Genomic DNA, 18,613 nt, shown 5'->3' with positions numbered 1-18,613 from the left:
TAAAGATGTGAATTTTTTAAAGGGAGTAAAAAATAATATGAACTAAACCACTTGAAGTGTTTCAATATTTCCTTAGGATGTTTTAGAGGAGCTCAAAGCAGTGTGCCAGTGTGTGGAACCCCTTAAATCAACAGTCTGCACCCCCAGCCCCCTGCCGACAACATCGGAAGAAAAAAGCCAAACTGAACTGCCTGATGAGAAAATTGGCAAGAAAAGAAAACGGAAAGATGATGGAGAAAGTGCTCAACCCGTTAAAAAAGTTATCGGTGACGGAACTAGAGATCCCCATCAACCATCTTCTTGGATCTGTCCAGCCACAGGCATTGTAATCAGGTACAGGCTGAATTTGCCCCGAACCCACTGAACCATTTTAGTGAAGACTTGCTCTGTTTTCACCAGTGGCTCAGACACTGTGTCTGTTAAGATGGAAGTTTCCATCTTAAGACCTTTTCTGTCTTTCAGTGATTTGACGATGGAGGTGAACAGGCTGCGGTTGATCGGTCCACTTTCCCACTCTGTCCTGACTGAGGCGCTAAAAGCCGCTTCTGTCCACACCGTAAGCGTCAGTGTGACTGTGGTGCTTTATTCATGTCCTTCTTCGCAAATTGGTGAAACCTAACATACCTCGGTAGCATTTTGGGCTATGGCCTATAACTGTTTATTCCTCTGCCTACGCTTATTATCAAATACTTGGTCATCTTTCACTTCTAGAAGAACAGATCTAAGCGAATCTAATAAGTAAACTGACTTGTTCTTATTTAAATGCAGAGAATCCATGTAGTTTTTGAGTTTTATGAGTTTTGTAGGTAACAGAGAGCCCCTAAAATCACTGAAAGTGTGTGCAGTTCGTTTGTACTTGTGTGGTGCACATTTTCCGGGGCTAGTTCTAAGGGTCTGTGATCCTTAAAAGGTTCAGAGCCACATGTCTAGTGCGGCACTTTCCAATAGAACTTTCTGCAAGGGTGATAATCTTCTGTGGAGCCCAGTGTGGTAGCCATTAGCCACATGTAGCTCTTGAGCCCTGGAAATGTGGCCAGTGTGACTGAGGAACTGAATTTGTACCTTCATGTAATTGTAATTCACTAGAAATTAAATAGAAATCGCTCTCCGTGGCTGGTGTCTACTGAATCGACCACGCAGGTCTAGGAGGAGAGACGAGGTCAGGAATCAGACACTCCGGGTTCAGATTCGGTTGGTTTCCCTGTGTGAGTGCAGCTAACCCTTCCGTGCCAGTGCCTCTCACAGATTTCACATGGTCAAGTAAGATGTTCAGTCAGAACAGGTTTTGGGCTGTTAGAAGAAAGAGACTTTCTTCTGTCTCTCGCTCTGTTGCTTCCACACCGGCCTCAGCCACCGTGTCTCTTGCCTGCACACCAAAGCAGCTGCCTCACTTCCTCTGCTATTCCTTCTTTTCACTCCATCCTCCACGTAGGAAACAGAATTCCCTTTTAACGGTTGATTCACATCATGTCATTTCCCGATGGAAAGCTTTTGCATAGCTTCTTACTGTGTTTGTGGTGAAATCCACAGTCCTTCACGTGACTGCACGCTCCTGTGGCTTCCTGCCTCCCTGGCTCGCTCTCTCCACACCTGCAGCTCAGCCGTGCTGGCCTTCTGTCCGGTCTCCGCTCCCTTGGAGCCTTCACACCTGCTTTTTCCCCACCTGGCTGAACGTTCCGCCCCAGCCCCCTCTCTGCTTGGCTAAACCTTCCTTATTCTTCAGACTTCAGCCTCCATATCATTTCCCTCTGGAATCCCCTCCTGACCCCCAAGTTAAATGATATAAATTGCATTATATTTCATTGCATTTTGCACAGTTTCTCCGTTTATATGTCTAGATTTGCTTGTGTCCTTATGCGACGTTGACATTGAACTTGGTGACGGCAAGGACTCCGTGCTTGGCACAGAGTAGGGGCTCCACTCTAGCTAATCAGTTGCTCAGGGAGGATTTGAACCTAAGAAGTTTGGTTCCAGAGCCCGTACTTGAAACCAAGAAGCTATGCTACCTGAGTTTCTGTGAGGAAAGTAGCCCATATGTTAACGGGTTGCTTCTTTAGACTCTGTAGGAACACGTCCTACTTCACTGAACTCCAGTGTGAATCATGGCTGTAGGTTTTCTCTCTTGGTGTATGAGGTACTGGCACTGAGGTGCTTTTTTGTTTTCTATTTGTTTTTGTTTTAAGTTTTTATTTTTTTATTCGTTTAAGTAATCTCTATGCCAACATGGGGCTCGAACGCGTGACCCCGAGATCAAGAGTTGCACTCTCTTCTGACTGAGCCCGCCAGGCACCCCTGTGGTGCTTTTTGAAACCTTGCTCAATTCCTTGTTCTATCTGGGAAAAATATAAGTAAAATACTTGTGTATCTTATTTGAACTTTCTAGGAATAATGTAATTGTAAGATATCCTTTTGCCGAAGATTTCTTCAAACAGTATCGGTTTGGTTTTTCTTTGGTGGGGAAGGTCTTATTGCTTAAATTGGTATGAAGTTGGCAGTAGTGGGAGAGGAGCAAGGAGCAGGCCTGTTTTGTCGGTAGTGTGCTGAGAGAAGAACGCAGGTGTGAAGTAGCTTAGTTAGCCTCTCTGGAAACCTCGGGTGTGGTTTTTAGTGTGTGAAATCCTGAGAGAAGTGTAATGCTATGTCCTTGCCTCTAATTAGAAGAGTAGTTAGGCTGGTGTGAATTACTGTGTTAAATATGGTGGCAGTTGCCCACGTATCTCAACCATTACAAAATGGTCAGGTCTGATTCATTATTTGTCTGGTGAATAGGAGTTGTTATTTTTCAGGAGGGAGAGGACACAGAGAAGACACCTCACCACTGGTGGACTGAAACCTGTAAGAATCCTGATAGCGTTTCCCTTCATCACAGACAAGAAGCCATTTTTGAGTTGTTGGGAGGTATTCAGAGGGAATACTGACTGGGTGGTTTGGGGAAGAAGGGAGGAGTGCGAAGTGGGTTAAAAGAGTGTTTTACAGTTGGGCTAACTACACGGAGCAGTGCTTTTTAACTTGTAACTCCTTGTCATAAATATGGCAAGAGAACACGGAAGAGGGGTGCCTGACTCAGCGAACACAGGAAACTCTGTTTGAGTTTACATTAGCATTCCAAATAACTGGCATTCTGATATGATAGGTAAACACGTAGACCAGGTACTAAACTAAGGTCTATACTGCCTGTACACAATTACGTTTGTGTGTGAAGCTATTGTAGTTATCGCTGATGGAAGTATACGTGTTCGTGTCGTAAAATAATCCGTTATGTTAATTTAATGTTTTTGGTAGGAAACGTTACTCTTTATGAATGTTAATTTACTCTCCAGAAGTATTAATGGGACAAAAGAGGAATGTATGTTTTTTACTAGGGAGCCCAGGAAGAAATTTTTATTAAAAAATTTGAAGATACAAGCAAATATATATGTATTGTGAATGACTTTGTGAAAGGTTTGTTTTTTGTTGTTGTTGTTAAAGGAATAACATCACCAGCAGAAATTCCAGCCGGGAGTATTTTGGGATTGACAGTTGGGGATCCTCGAATAAATTTGCCTCAAAAGAGGTCCAAAGTTTTGCCCAATCCAGAAAAATGCCAAGGTAAAGTTTCTAGAACACCCCTGGTTTTCCTTACAATTTTGAGTAGTTTAGTCCCATGAGGAGAGTTCTGACCCCTCTGTATTAACTTCATCTGTAAAAAGTTAGGATGATCTTTACTGGAACTCCCTTTCAAGGTAGTTACGACCCAAGGAGATGGTGTATATGGAAGTATCTTTTAGCCGTGAGGCATATAGCCTGATCCTTATGTTCATTTTTTCCCCCTGAGTTCTTTATTTTTAGTATCTGGTAAAACCTGTCTTTCTGCCAACTGGGTTTTCTGAAAATGCCTGACATTTCAGAATTTTAATTGTGAGGAAGGGATCTGCACCCGCAGCTGGTCTTGTGCTCATTGGAAGCCTCTGTCTGACCATACAGATGATCCAGGTTCGAATCCTGGCAAGGCCATCCCAGGTGCTGAAGGGTAAGATGCCTTGGTTTAGACTCAGTAGAGTGGCCTGTGGGAGGTTGTTGGGCGGGGGGTGGCATCGGAGGGTGGGCAGGAGCCTGCTAAAATTTTAGTCTGATCTGGGATTTGCAACAATGGTGGTAATACCGCATCGTGTCTACTGTCATTTGGACACTATTAATTGGAAGAATCATTAAAATTACCTTCTGAATTTTGAGAGGAAAGATATAGGTGTGCATAGTAATAACTCCAGATTTTGTTTTTTACCTCCACGTGTAGTTAATAGCTTATTAAAGGAGCAACAAATTAGTCTGTCAGAACCTTCCATGAAAGGTGGGTCGGATGAGAGAGGGGTTAGTTAATTATGGAACCTCAGACATTACTCAGTGAGTTGTTGCCTCTTTTCTTTTTTAATGGCGTTGTTGTCTGGTGCAACCCTAAAAGTTGCGTGTCGACTAAGCATTAAACGTGCACTGTCATAATTGGCTTAAAGCTGTAGTTTAAACTCCACTTACTTTCCCTCGCTGCTTCAGATCTTTTTTTGGAATGAGGCAGTCATGTATTAAATCCTTTTTAAGGCTGTTATCTTAATATGAATCAGTTCCAGGAAAATTAAAGCCTACCTTGAAACACATGACTCAATTTCTCTGAACGCCTCCCGTCTTGGTAGTCATCGTGGTATTTTATTAAAACCTGTCTTAGGGACTTTCATTGAAGAGGCATTGGTACGTGCGCTACATAAAGAAGTAAACTTTCTTGAGGAGTTAGGATTAGACCAGTATTACTGACAAATGCAACACACCATCTAGGATGATAATTTAAAACTGAAGTTAGAAATATACTTTGATGAGCTGGGTCAGTTAATAAAAGATTAATCCTTGGAAGAATCTCCATGTCCTGATGATCAAAAACTCAATTCTCTGATATACTTCCAGTTTCTCTTTCTATATCTGAAGTCATTCTCTGCCTGTTTTGATTTGGACAAAACAGACCAATTTTGGTGCTACTTAAACCGTAAAGAAGGGTTTGCCTGATTTGGAGAACAAACCATCTTATGTGTACTGGGAATTAGAGGACTCTGAAAAGACTGTGATATTGCGATATAATAAGAAACACGTATTTTGGTCTTTGTGCAGATGCCCCTTTCCTGGCATATAGCTCCTAAAATCCTTGTAATTCCGTAAGTGATAACAGCCTTAAAGGCTAAAGGAGAGTGTTTTCTTATTCATTAAAGCCCCTTTCAGTCACACCTTTTATGTTAATGAGGTGGAAAGTCTAAGGATGGTGGGCTGGGGGTGGGGCACAGAAACCAACCACAAAGTTAGAGGGTTGGAACTTTCTTGGCTCTTCTACCCCTGCCCCACCCAGACCTGCTTCTGGGAGGGGGAGAGGGGTTAGAGATTGAGTCTGATTCAGTGGGCAGTGATTTAATCAATCATGCCTACTTGATTATGCCTCTGGAAAAGTCTTACACAATTGGGGCTTGGAGAACTTCCAGTCTGCTGAACACCTGGAGCTATTGGGAGGGTGAGTCCAAAGAGGGCAAGAGCCTCATTCCCTCATACCTTTGGCTGTTTCTGAGCTAAATCTTTTCATTTAAAAAAAGAAAACAATAGTAATGGAGTAAGTAAACTGTTTTCTTGAATTCTGGGAGTCATTCTAGCAAATTACTGAATTTGAGGAGGGGGTCATGGGTGAGACCAATTTCTAGCCAGCTGGTCAGAAGTAGAGGAGACCAGGGACTCCAACTGGCATTTGAAGAAGGGGCAGTCTTGTGGGACTGAGCCCTGAACCTGTGCGATCTGACAGCATCTCCGGGTAGGTGGTGTCAGAATTGATGTGAATTGTAGGACCCCCAGCTGGTGTTGCAGAATTGCTTGGTCTGGGGAAAACGGCTGCACATTTGAGTGTCAGAAGTATTGGGAGGAGAGTAGCAAGGGTGTAGGGAAGGAGATCGTCTTTCAGTGAAGAGCCTGAAGTAATGATGCATATTTTCAGATGCTTTGGAAAAGTTTTCTTGATTATTTGATCCTTGAATAATGTGTTCTTGCAAATCTTTTCAACTTAACAGCATTTCACTATGTAAGTAACTGGTTTTCCATGTGAGATTTTAAAATATAATTCCTGTTGTACTGTTATTTTAGGATTTATTCTCCTTAGCATCTGTTGGTTTGCTTTGATAGGTAGTTTTAACTAGTCTTTGTCATCTGAGATGAATTTGCTTTAGAAAATGCTTTACTTGTGCTCATGGGCTCTTTGTGGTCTTTCTCCTTATGCACTCTTTGATAGTGTGTACCCCAAACACAGGGAGAACCAAGTTCCCTTTAGAGTGATAGGTGAGAGATTATCCCTTCAGAGCACTGAGCTGCAGGTGACTTTATGAAATGTGCAGTTATTGGCCATTTTGCACCGACTTCTCTGTTTCTGCTCTTGGGAGAAGCAGCCCTCATAGCTTCAGCTGGTCTCCTTGAACTGTTCTGCATGTTTAATTTAACATAGAGTGAATTTGAAGCCTAACTTTGGTTTATTTGATTGCCAAATGAGGAAAACTTTAATTTCCTTTGCTTCTCTTACTAAGAAAGTTTTAATTTCAAGTTTGGTCATCTTCAAATACATTTAAGAAAGGAGAAAAAAGCTAATTCCTTCCACCTCTAAGTTATTCTGCAGTTACGTAGTTAATAAGAAGGCTTTTGCCCGGGTATGAAAGAAAATACCCTTTATTTGAGTCTTGGGCAAAGGATTTAGAATTACATTCAGAATGAGTAGTCATTCTCTGCCCACTTAGGTATATGCTGACTCAGCTGGTAATATTCTTTCTCCCTCCGTACTAGACTCTTGACCTAAAAGGGCCTTTCCCTTTGCCTTCAGACATACTCTGTTTTGTTTTAAATAGACTTTATATTTTAGAATAGTTTTAGGTTCACCGCAAAATTGAGTGGAAGGAATAGAAAGTTCCTGTATTCCCCTGCCCCCCCATATGCACAGCGTCCATGAAGCTGCACTGACATAGTTTCCATTAGGGTTCACTCTTGGTGTTGAATATTCTGTGGGATTTGACAAATTTATAACAACATGAATCCATTATTGTAGTATCATAAAGTAGTTTCACTGCCCTAAAAATCTGTGCTCTGCCTATTCATCTCTCTCTCCCAGCCCTTGATCTTTTCACTGTCTTCCTAGTTTTGTTTTCTAGAATGTCATCTCATTGGAATCATACAGCATGTAACCTTTTCAGATTATCTTCTTTCACTTTGTAGTAAGCATTTAAACTTCCTCCATGTCTTCTCACGGCTTGGTAGCTCATTTCTTTTTAACACTGAATGAGACTCCATTGTCTGGCTGTCCTACCTACTTTGTTTCATCTATTTATTTATTATTATTTTTTTAGAATATTTGGGGACGAAGTCGTCTTTCTTGTGCCTTTACATCCTCCGCATGAGCCTGGTCTTTTGTAGAGTCCCATTTCTGTCACTCAGATCGTTGGCAGCACTCCACAGGAAAGCAGTTCTGGGTGGACAGAGGCTGTTTGAAACGGAGGCTCTTTGCTCCTAGACAGGCTGTGGGAACTTTCACAGCACACAGCCCTGGTACGAGATGCTGTTGGTTATTATCTCCATGAGGGACAGCAGCGGACTAGAAGAGTTTCCACTTGAAGGAGCTTTTATCTCAGATCTTTTCATCAATGTAACATTCTCTATCTTTGTTCTCCCCTGAAATCTGTCACATTAAAGACCCCGTCGCTTCCAACTTATTTTTTTTCCAGCCATCAGACCCATGCAGGTATGTGCCTTTGAGTGTGACCTTTCTATGTAGGCAGTCTCGACGTTAGCCAAAACTCGTGGATTGTCTTTCTTTTTTTCTTTCTTTTAATTTTTCAGTGCAACAAAATACATTTGGAAGATTCCCCCCCCCCCCAGTATTTCAATGACTTCATGTAGGAAATGTCTTCTAGCCATAGAGATGTTTATAATTGAAAAAAGTTTCTTCTTTTTTCCCACTAGAGTACTTTCTGGCATGGTGTAGTTTATTTAAAGGGATGAAAATATACTCATCTTAAAGGAATAAGAAAAACATGTTGTACAGAAGGAATAAACATTCAGTTCAATGAAAAAGGATTATAAAGAGACTTGAAATAATAGAGTAGAAGAAGCTGATATCTGTTGACTCGCAACGGTTGGGCCAAGAATGATGTAAAGAGCCCTGAAACCAATAGTTAAAATATGGCTTGTACTGTCTTAGCACGTTATAAAGAAACTGTTCACCTGTGCAGTGGTTCCTAGAATCTTAAGTGTGGGATTAGGCAGTTATTTAGAGGTAGCTGAATGTGATATTCGTATCGTATACACTAAAAGTAAATGCCCGAAAATTAAGCTTAGGAGGTCTTTGCCGTTTTGCAGATTTCGAAACCAGCTATAGGAATAACTTAATTTCTAGTCAAGGAAATTCTTCTAGAGAAGTTAAGTGAGCACCTACAAAATATTTTCTTGTAACAGAAGGTCCGCTGGCAATGTTTAGAGTTTGACTTCATTGATCTAAAGGATGAAGTTTGAAGCCTCTTTCTTTTCCCTCTTAGATAATGAGAATGTTAGACAGCTGCTTCTGGAGGGTGTGCCTGTGGACTGTGCGCATAGCTTTCTTTGGAACCAAGCAATCTGTAAGAGTGTCACAGAGAATAAAATCTCGGATCAGGTAACTAATGGCGTAAGGATTATTGGTCAAGTCCTGAAGACAGGTTGAAATTCCTCACTCTAGATGCTGTAAAAGTTATTTCATCCTTATAGAATCCCATGGACTTCCTTATATTTTCAATTTATTGATCCCTTACTTAGGGTTTTTTTTGTTGTTGTTCTTAGAGAAGAATCATCTCTAGAAAAAGTTATAACAAAGACTTTTCATTTAAAATGATAATTCCATGGTTTAAATATGTGTTTTTCTTTTATTGTTTTCTTTTTCCCTTAAATGTTCTATCTTTAATTGCACCATGATTGAGCTCCTGCCAGGACCAGGGACCAGAGTAGATGATGGGACAGAAGGCTAGGGTATGTTCGAGGAAGTACAGGGTCAAAGGACGCCCGGGGAAGGGGTACCAAGCCCAGACTAGGGAAATTGGGGAAAGCTTCCTGGGTGGAGGAGCTGGTATTTGAGCTGACTCTTAGATGGGTGGACAGAATTAAACCAAACTTGTTGGGGTCCAGGAGCCAAGGTTGCCGCAAAGAAAAGGGTTGCTGGAAGTGAGACCAGCATGTGCAAGGGCCCAGGTGATGTGTTCAGGAATCTCTAAGTGGGTCAGTAGCTTGGAGTTGGGAGTGGGGCAGGAGATGAAGAAATAAATAAGGGTCAGAGCACAAGAGACCTTGAGGCATTTTAAGGATTTGGGCAGAGGACATAGTGTGCCATTAAAGGTTTTAAGCTGGGCCATGACATGATCAGATTTCACTCTGGCAGCACTGTGGAAGGTGGATTAGACCGGGAATGGGGGTGGGAGTGGAGGGTGGAGGAGCTGGAGAGAGGACTTGTGGTTGGCTGGCCTTAAAAGAGACCCTGGAAATAGTCCTTAATTGAGGACATGATGGGGGCCTGAATTGAGGCTGTGTGGCTGGAGTGGAGGGGCTGGGGTTGAAGACATACTCCTGAAGGTAAATCTGACAAGACATAGTAGTTGATTGGATGGTGGGAAGCAGGAAAGGGGGAGACTTGTAGATTAGCTCCGAACAGTCTAGCATGGATTCAGTACCCCAGGTACTGAGATCCAGAGCCTGATTTATCACTGCTGTATTCCCAAGTTCTAGAAGCGTGTTTGTCACATAAAATGTACTGAGTACATAAAAGGTACTCAGCAAACATTTGAGTGGATGAGTAAACATTTGAATGAAGAGCAAATATGTGAGTGGGTGAATGAGTGAGTGAGTTCCCCAGCTCGGTGGGGAACACAGGAGGAGAGTGGATACAGTCGGAAAGATGAATTCAATCTTGGATAAACTGAGTTGGAAGGTCCTCAGGACTTGGCCCGAGTAGATGCCCAGCAGACAGGTTTTGATTCCGGGAGGAAAAGTCAGGGCTAAGGAGACAAGATACTTTGGAATTACCACCATGTAGAGATGGTAGTGGACACTCAACCAGAGGTGAAAAAGGAGAAGCAGGACTTGGTCATGCTTGAGGACCATCCGTGAGGTAACCAGGTGGACTTGGCCATGTGGCGGTGGTCTCCTGTGTAGTCTCTCCCGTGAGGGCTAGGCTTCTCTCCTGCCTCTTCATCTCTTTTAACAGCCGGCAAGACAAGTCTGAGAGGCTGTCGTTCACCACTCCCTACAGTCCACATAACAAATAATTGGTAGCTTCTTTTCTTTTAAATCTTTAAGGCCTGGTGAGAAGATTTCTCAAGAGCCCCAGTGTTTTCCCACTTGCCCCTCTTTGAGAAGTTGCTTATTGTTTGTACCCTTTTTTTTTTTTTAACCTCCTGACTACAGATCTTAACCAAGGTAAATGTAGGGACTGCACATCAAAATATAAAACTAATCCCGATATAAGAGATGAGCAGAATGGATGTAGATGGTTATATAACTGAATCATCTGGTATATTACAGCTCAAATTTAAGATAATTTGGCATTTGTAGCGAAGCACTTGTGTAGAGGAAAATCACTGTAGGAGGAATATCATGTATTTCAAATGGCTTCCCTTTATTTATTGAGAACATTTTCTTCTTGTTTTTTGAAAGAGCGTTTAACTTACTAAAGCTGTTTATCGGAAGAGCCAGTAGAATGTTCCAGAAAATTAGGGTTGTTTGTCTTCAATTATTTTCTTCCGCTTCAGGATTTAAACCGGAAGAGAAGTGAGTTGCTGGTGCCCGGGTCACAGCTTGTTCTAGGTCCCCAGGAATCCAAGATACCCATCCTTTTGATTCAGCAGCCAGGAAAGGTGACCGGTGATGACCGACGTGGCTGGGGAAGTGGCTGGGACGTCCTGCTCCCAAAGGGCTGGAGCATGGCTTTCTGGATTCCATTTGTGAGTTCTTTTTCCGTTCCCACTGTACAGTGTGTAAAATACATTCCTAGTCAATTCTGAGTGCTGAAATTGTTCCAGACTTCGTGCCCAACTTAGAAATTGAGTGCTGTTTTTCCTACCCTTAGAGCTATAATTCTGATACAAGATACTTCAGAACGTCCCCAGAGCCAGGTTGTCATTAATAAGAGTTGGGCTGACATAGTGTGAATTTTTGAGATTTTGAGTGTCCTGATTTTTGAATAGTAATGGCAACTACTATTGAGGTAGTTTTTGTTTTGTTTTGTGTGTGTGTGTGTGTGTTTTACTCAAAATAATTTGTTATATTTTAAAAGCAGTTTTCGTAATTTTCTAATTTTTATAGATGTGTAGAATACATTTTTTATTTTTTGAGTGCTGAACATGTATTCCTATAACTGCAGCTAAAAATTTTATTAAAATCCAATGTGTTTTTTTCTTCTTAATAGTTTAAATATTACTTTGAGCTAGAGAGTATAAAAGACAGGTAAGAATGTTAGATTCACACAGGTAATTAATTTTAGCGATTTTGCCTAGTACAAGAAACATTCGGTTAATCATGTAAGAATGGGACTATTTCGGGGCACTAGAGTGGCGCGGTTGGTTAAACATCTGCCTTCGGCTCAGGTCATGATCTCAGGGTCCTGGGATCGAGTCCTGCATCAGGCTCCCTGCTCACCGGGGAGCCTGCTTCTCCCTCTCCCTCTGCCACTCCCCCTGCTTGTGCTCTCTCACTCTCTCTCTGTCAAATAAATAAAATCTTAATAATAATAATAATAATGGGAATATTTTTAAATAATTCTAATTTTTAAATTATGAACTGTTTCAAGCATACAAAAAAGTATAGATACTGATGTAATGAATACCTGTGTACCCTTCACGCACCATCCAGCTTAAGAAATAAAACATTACAGGGGCGCCTGGGTGGCTCAGTCATTAAGGGTCTGCCTTCGGCTCAGGGCGTGATCCTGGAGTCCTGGGATCGAGCCCCGCATCAGGCTTCTCTGCTGGGAGCCTGCTTCTTCCTTCCCACTCCCCCTGCTTGTGTTCCCTCTCTCGCTGGCTGTCTCTCTCTCTGTCAAATAAATAAATAAAATCTTTAAAAAACAAAACAAAACAACAAAAAAAGAAATAAAACATTACAGATTTATTGGAAGCACTCTCTCTCTCCAGTTCTATTTCCCATCCTTCTAAAAGAATCACTATTCCTGTTTTTGGTGTCTGTTACTACCTTGCCTATTTTTATAGCTTTATTAAGTGTGCTGTTTTCCCAAACAAAAGTACTATATTTGACATGTTTTTAAACTTTATATACCTCACCATACATATGCTTTTGCAACTTACTGTATTCATTCAACATTGAGATTTTTCCATGTTGATCGGTGAAGCTCTGTTTCCTCGTTTTTGCTATCGTATGACCCGTCGTAGGATTCTCCCACACTTACCCATTCTCTTTTTGATGGGCATTTAGGTTGTTTCCCATTTTCTCCATACAAACATTAAGCACTAATTTTACTGTTAGTTGCTACGTTAATAGGATATTTTTGACATTTCTTTTAGATCTATCGAGGCGCAAGAGTTGGCGGGTTAAAAGAGTCTCTGGTGCATTCTCAGTATAAAAGGTCACCTGACATCCCCGGTGATTTCCCAGACTGCCCCGCGGGGGTTGTGTTTGCTGAAGAGCAAGCCAAGAATCTCCTTGAAAAGTACAAAAGGTATGAAACTGGCTTCTCTAGTTTCCTGATGTCTTAACGAGGAAGAGCAGGGCCTACTCAGCGTTGGCCAGTGATACTTGGAATGGCTTCACGAACTCTTATATAACCTGGAGTTTTCATAGACTTTTCTTTGACTTTACATAACCGAGACATAATGAGGTTAGGAGATAGTCTTAAATCTGGCTCTCGTGGGCCCATCCAGGTTACAGACCCTTCCCATGGTCATGCTCACATGGACGATGGTACATGCCTGAACCGTGGGCCTGCCTTTCAGAGGCTTGTTCGAGATGTACACCACCAGCCTCTGTCCCCTTAACAGAATTTGTGTTTTTTATAACTGGTTATAGAGGTAATACGTATTTATGAAATGTTAATGAAACTATGGGAATGTGTAAAAATGCTTTGTAAACTGGTGTATTCCTTCTATCCAGAAAGAGAAGTACTGATTTTACGTGTTGGTATCTATCCATCTAGACTTCTTTTTCTTTCCTTTTCTCTCACCGGGGGAATGGCCAGCGAAGGGCTTTACATCTCTTATACAGTGAGGTGCCTGGCACCTTTGAGAGCCTGGCTCTCCTGCTCCGCTCCGGGCTCCCGGAACACAGCGACTCCCCTGTGTGATGTGGCGTCTGTGGCATCTCGCCAGTGCCTGGTGCCTGGTGTCCTTAATAAGTGTCTCTGTTGACCGATGAATGAGGAGATGATGGGATGTTGTAGCTCCTTGACCGTGAGCTCCGTGATTGCACTTCCCTGTTCACCACTGCAACCAGAGGCAGGCAGTGCTGGGTTTTCCGACTTTGTCGAGTGACGGGTGAATGAGTGAGTGAGTGGAAGGACGGGGATACTATCCCAGATTGCTGGCTTACAGGCTCTTTGAGGGCAGTGGTCATGTATTTGGTGCCTCTCAGAATACATAGCAGAGTCTTCTGTGTGTTTGTTAAGTAGTAATTGACAATAATACTTATTTCTCACCCTTCAGGATTTCTTTACCCATGCACATTTTTCTTAGGTAGAATTTTTTTTGAAAAGGGATTATAGTATATATACTACTTCAAAACCTGCTCTTTTTATTTAGCAATCTGTTATGGATAGCTTTCCCATGTCAGTAAATGTGACTCTAAACCAAGTGTTGGCAAACTTTTTTTGTTAAAAGGCCAGATGATAACTATGTTTGGCTTTGTGGGCCCTTTGGTTTCCATGGCAGCCACGCAGCTCAGCTCTGCCTTGTGGCACAAAGACAGCCACAGGTGGTACATAAATGAATGGGCGTGGCCGTGGGCCAGCTTCATCCTGCTTGTGGACACACAAGTTTGAATCTCCTATAATTTCAGGTGCCATAAAATACTTTTTTTTTTTTTTAACCATTTCAAAACATAAGAGCCATTCTTAGCTCCCGGGTCGTGTCAAAGGAGACAGTGGGCCGGGTTTGGGGTGTGAGTCATCATCGGCCAACCCTTGCTCAAAATAGAACTCAACAGTTGCGTGCGGGACTCCAGTAGGGATGAGCCGTAATTTATCAGTGGCCCTTTAGGTTATTTCTAATTTTTTGCTATGCGCTTCTGTGAACAGCTTTCCATATGCATCTTTACCTATTTGTCCGACTGATTCATTCATTTAACAGGTTTATGTAGAACCTACTATGTGTCAAACGCCTTCTAGGCATTGGGACTACTGCAGGGGAAGGCAAGCAAAGTCTCTTCCTGTCCTCGCGGAGCTTATGATCCTGATGGAAGCACGTGTTTCTAGGCCGGCGGGAGGGATCCAGCGGGAGGGGGAAGCTAACATTGTAAGAGCAAAGCCCTGGAGTGGGGAAGAGGGGTTGGTATTCCAGAGGGTCGGGCTGAGATCGCTCATTTCTGTAGGCTGGAAGGCTGACTCTGAGATACGAATATAGATTTAGGTAGGGTAGACTCTGGCCCAGAGATTAGGTAGAACTCTCCTGATTGTGCCGGTCTTCCCAGTGAAAAAAGAGGTGAGGTAATCAGTTAGGAATAAGAAGGGGGAGGAGGCTGTTGGAGATTTGAGGAGAGAGCAATCAATGTAGACTGTTTTCTGGAAAAGTGGAATATAGAATTGACTGGAGAAACGTCAGGGAGTGCACTTGAGTTTCATATTTACTTCATTTTCCCTAGGCACCCTCCTGCAAAACGGCCCAACTATGTGAAGCTTGGCACCCTGGCACCTTTCTGCTGTCCCTGGGAGCAGTTAACTCGGGAGTGGGAGTCAAGAGTCCAGGCCCAAGAGGAATCCTCTGTGGCCTTCTCTCCAAGTGGCAAGGAGAGTGACTCAAGAAGAGACAAGTTGCCTTGTGCTCCCATGCCCGAAAACACAGATCCGCGGTCTGATGAAGGGGGCACATCTCGGAGCAGCTCCAACGAGCCCCAAGAAACAATGGACACAGAGTGCCCAGCCCGGCTGGGGACCGAGTGTGTAGTGGGTCAGGATGCCCCTGGCAGTCTCTTCTGTGTTCTGCGGTAAGTGCCCATGGCTCCCGGATGCGGTTTAGATTGTCTGTTTATCTCTTGTCTAGGCTGCAGGATGGAAATGTTCTCATTGTTCCTTTATGCAAAGCCCAAGGGAATGCCTGAACTTTCTGGGTGGACAAGCCAGTCCTCCTATGTCTCACAGAGGGCTCGGGGACACAGCCAAGTCACATTTGATTTGGGGCACGATACTAACTGACCAGATGATTTAAAGTATCCATCAGCCACAGACATAAACCGAGGCAGTTGTTTTCTGTGACCTTTGCTGACAAAGCAGTTCCCTTGCGAGGGTGCCCCTGGGTAACGAACGAGGAACGTTCCCTCTGCGAACCCTGAGCAAGCGTTCTTCCTTTTACATCCCTGGATTTGGTTTCTTCTGGTTCCTTTTAAATGACCTGAATTTAGGAGTGATTCGGTGCCCACTCATTGTAACGTCGTCATGTCCGAGAGGCCACCTTACAAAGTGTGTTCCTGCCGCTGCCTGTTCGATGGCGCTTCCGTTAACCCTCTGTTCTGTGCTTCAATTTTTAAAAAGTGCTCATCTCTCTTGCCTGGTACTTCTTTTCTGTATAGTAACCTCATCATAATTTCCTATCCTTTCTTCATTTCATAGAACTGTCTCTCGCAGCCTTAGATTCTCTGTCTTATTTTTTTCTACCTTCAGCTTCTTAAACCTTTAGTCCTTCAGCATCTAAGAATAGTAGACACATAAGAAAAATATGACAAACATGTATTGATGTCTGTTTTCAATTCTTAAAAAAATTACAGCTTTGATCCTTTCCCACACAGCGTAGAAAAAACCAAGTTAACTCCCACAGTGCCCAGTGTTCTGATTGCATGTTTTCTCCCTGAACAAAATCTCCTCAAACGTGTGTCTCCCACTTCACGTAGGAGTAGGAAATGGCTGAAGCAGCTGTCGACCTGGTGTGGGCCCGGCTCCGGGGACAGGCGGGCGGCCCGGCGGGCTCCCGGCAGCGGGCAGCTGGCACCGACCAGGGCGGCCTGCCTGCCCCTCTTGGACTGCTTCCCCAGGGCCCTGGTGTGGGTCAGCCTGGCCCTGCTGAGGAAGGGCAGCCCCGAGCCGCACTCCATGATCTGTGTCCCAGCCGAAGAGGACTTCCTCCACCTCCGTCGGGATCGGCTGTACTGTGGGCCCCAGGAATCCAAGCACAGCGACCCCTTCAAGAGCGAGATCCGTAAACAGAAGGAGAAGAAGAAACTAGAGAAGAGGCAGAACCAGGCATGTGCTGAGCCCGAGGGTCTGGCCGGGGGGCACCGTGCAGCCGGGCACCAAGCTCTGACCCTGGGCTTGTGGTCAGGCCCCTTCCCGGCGGTGACTTCTCACTGCTCCAGAGTTCTCCTCGGCTTTGTCACGCAGGGAGACTTTTCCATGGCCGTCGGCAGCGGAGAAGCCCTGGGGTTTGTTAGCTTGACGGGCTTGTTGGATATGCTGTCCGGCCAGCCAGCTGCGGAGAGGGGCCTCGTGCTGCTGAGGGCGCCCGCCTCCCCGCAGTATCGGTTTGCGAGAATTGCCGTGGAGGCGTGAGTGCCGGTGCGCGTCCTGGCAGCAGAGACGTTACTAACTGTGTTTGGTTGCCAAGTCCCCCCATTGGAGAGTTTTGTTTTTGCCATCTTCTGCTTTGAAATATCACATGAAATTCCTTGGAAACAAGAATAAAGATGATGCGTTATGCAAATGAGGGAATACTGACATCATTCCAGTAATCTCCTGGAAATCTCATGGATTTCCTCCATCTTTCCCCGTCCTTGCTGTAACGTTTGAGAAGTATTTGGCATAGATAGCCAAAAGCTTTTATATTTTGATTTCTTGGTCTGTGTCATTCTTGCTGAAAATCCTTAGATGCTTTGTATGTTTTCTTGTTCCTTTTTTATTAGGAACAAAGGGCTGTCAAGTGTATTTGAAGCAACAATGGTTGTTTAATGACTTGATTGTTACAGGAAAGGGAAAGGTTATAAACACTTAGCCTCTGTGCACGACATAGGGTCCCCCCATCTGGACCGTGTTCGATTCCGTCCTGGATTCAGCATGCCTAACGCTTGACACCATGCGGAAGGAAACCGTGGAGAATTGATTGCTGCCTATTTTCAGGCAGCCTCCGTGTATGGCAGAGGTTGGGGCGGAATCAGAATGGGGCTCTGATCTTCAGGACCCGTTCTCCTCTTTGCTGGTGACCAACACATGATCCTAGGAGTTACTTGACTTTTCTGTTTCTGCAAAAAATTTCTCAAAGCCATAGAGGATGATTTCTTACATTATGTTCTATGAAATGTGTTATCTAAAAAAAAAAAAAAAAAAAGATTCCAAAGTCAGGTTGATTTGGGAAACTGTGGGTTAAAGAAAGCTAAGCATTTCTTTTTAAGGTATTTCTAGAACCTTCCATGTGATAATATGCAGTGTGCCTCTGCAGGAAGTGGCTAACAGCCTACAGTATTTTCTGAATCTTTTTGATTCCCAGACTCCTTTTGCAAGGACCACTTTGCAGGACCAGTGTTTTTAGGAACACACTTTGGGGAACGTGGCTGTACGTTGCAGTACTTACCTCTCTGCCAGGTGATGAATGACCAGCGGGTTTTAGACACTCACGCAGTCACGATGTGCAGCAGACATTTGAGCAGGGTGTAGAAGAGGTCTTGTCCTGTCCCCCACAGGAGTGCGGTCATTGCTTTTTTCACTTGAGAGAGACTAGGTGCTCATTCACCTGCAGTTACCCTGTGTGTCTCACGCCCTCAGACTCTTGTCTTCTAACACACGTTTCTAGCAGAGCCTGAATGGGGTTTGTTTTTTTAATTTAAATGTACGGTTAGGCGTTATTTCATGTAAATGTACTGGGTTTTTGCAGGAGCACTTGGTAGAAATGTCTCTGGGGGCGACGGGTTGCGGAGAGAGACAGCAGTGTTACAGTAGCTAATGAAATGTCTGATGTTTTTCCTCTCACCATGCCTCTGGGTGTATTTGTGTCCAACCCAAATGAGACTGAAAAAAAAAAACCCAGTGTAACTTAGCAGTGTCGGTAAACAGAATAAATTAAAATGTCACCTGATGTTCAGTTGTGAATGTTTCTTGGGCCAGTCCTCGTTTGTTTTCTTGGCTCTAAGCCACTTTGTCTGTGGCTTAGCGAGCTGGATGACGGAAGTCTGAGTGTGCTGTGCGTCACCTAACCTCATTCTGTGCAGCACCCTGCCTGGGGCCTGCTGCCCTGTCCTCACGACAGAGGACAGGGCACCCTTACTCTGCTTTGGGGTAGAAGGCCGAAGAACCATGTGCTGAAAGGCTAGACTCGCGTTTCCCAAAACCTGTTCATGGGAGCGCCGGTCCCTGGAGGTGTTCCCTGGGAAGTGACGGCCGATACATTTGGGGAGAGCTGTAGTCCACACTGTCTAC

The 18,613-nt window shown here is 43.8% G+C and overlaps 1 protein-coding gene across 2 annotated transcripts in view; it reads left to right on the top strand.

Annotated features, from left to right (window-relative positions):
* Nucleotides 1-18,272, top strand: part of POP1 (POP1 ribonuclease P/MRP subunit) — a 31,457-nt gene extending 13,185 nt beyond the window's left edge. Inside the window, exons 8-16 of one of the 2 annotated variants that reach the window (XM_045805884.2) lie at nucleotides 77-333; nucleotides 463-556; nucleotides 2,787-2,898; nucleotides 3,469-3,588; nucleotides 8,568-8,683; nucleotides 10,806-10,997; nucleotides 12,573-12,727; nucleotides 14,860-15,201; nucleotides 16,243-18,272. In XM_045805884.2, the coding sequence (XP_045661840.2) occupies nucleotides 77-333; nucleotides 463-556; nucleotides 2,787-2,898; nucleotides 3,469-3,588; nucleotides 8,568-8,683; nucleotides 10,806-10,997; nucleotides 12,573-12,727; nucleotides 14,860-15,201; nucleotides 16,243-16,756 (1,902 nt within the window). In that variant the 3' untranslated portion in view covers nucleotides 16,757-18,272. Of the gene's footprint in view, nucleotides 1-76; nucleotides 334-462; nucleotides 557-2,786; nucleotides 2,899-3,468; nucleotides 3,589-8,567; nucleotides 8,684-10,805; nucleotides 10,998-12,572; nucleotides 12,728-14,859; nucleotides 15,202-16,101 lie in introns of both variants that reach the window. The other variant, XM_045805883.2, reaches the window with a different exon arrangement.
* Nucleotides 18,273-18,613: the final 341 nt, after the last annotated feature.

This window comes from Ursus americanus, chromosome 9 (assembly GCF_024610735.1).
Source record: "Ursus americanus isolate L20-20 chromosome 9, mUrsAme1.1.p, whole genome shotgun sequence".
NCBI lineage: Eukaryota > Metazoa > Chordata > Mammalia > Carnivora > Ursidae > Ursus > Ursus americanus.
This window is presented reverse-complemented; position numbering and strand designations above follow the sequence as displayed.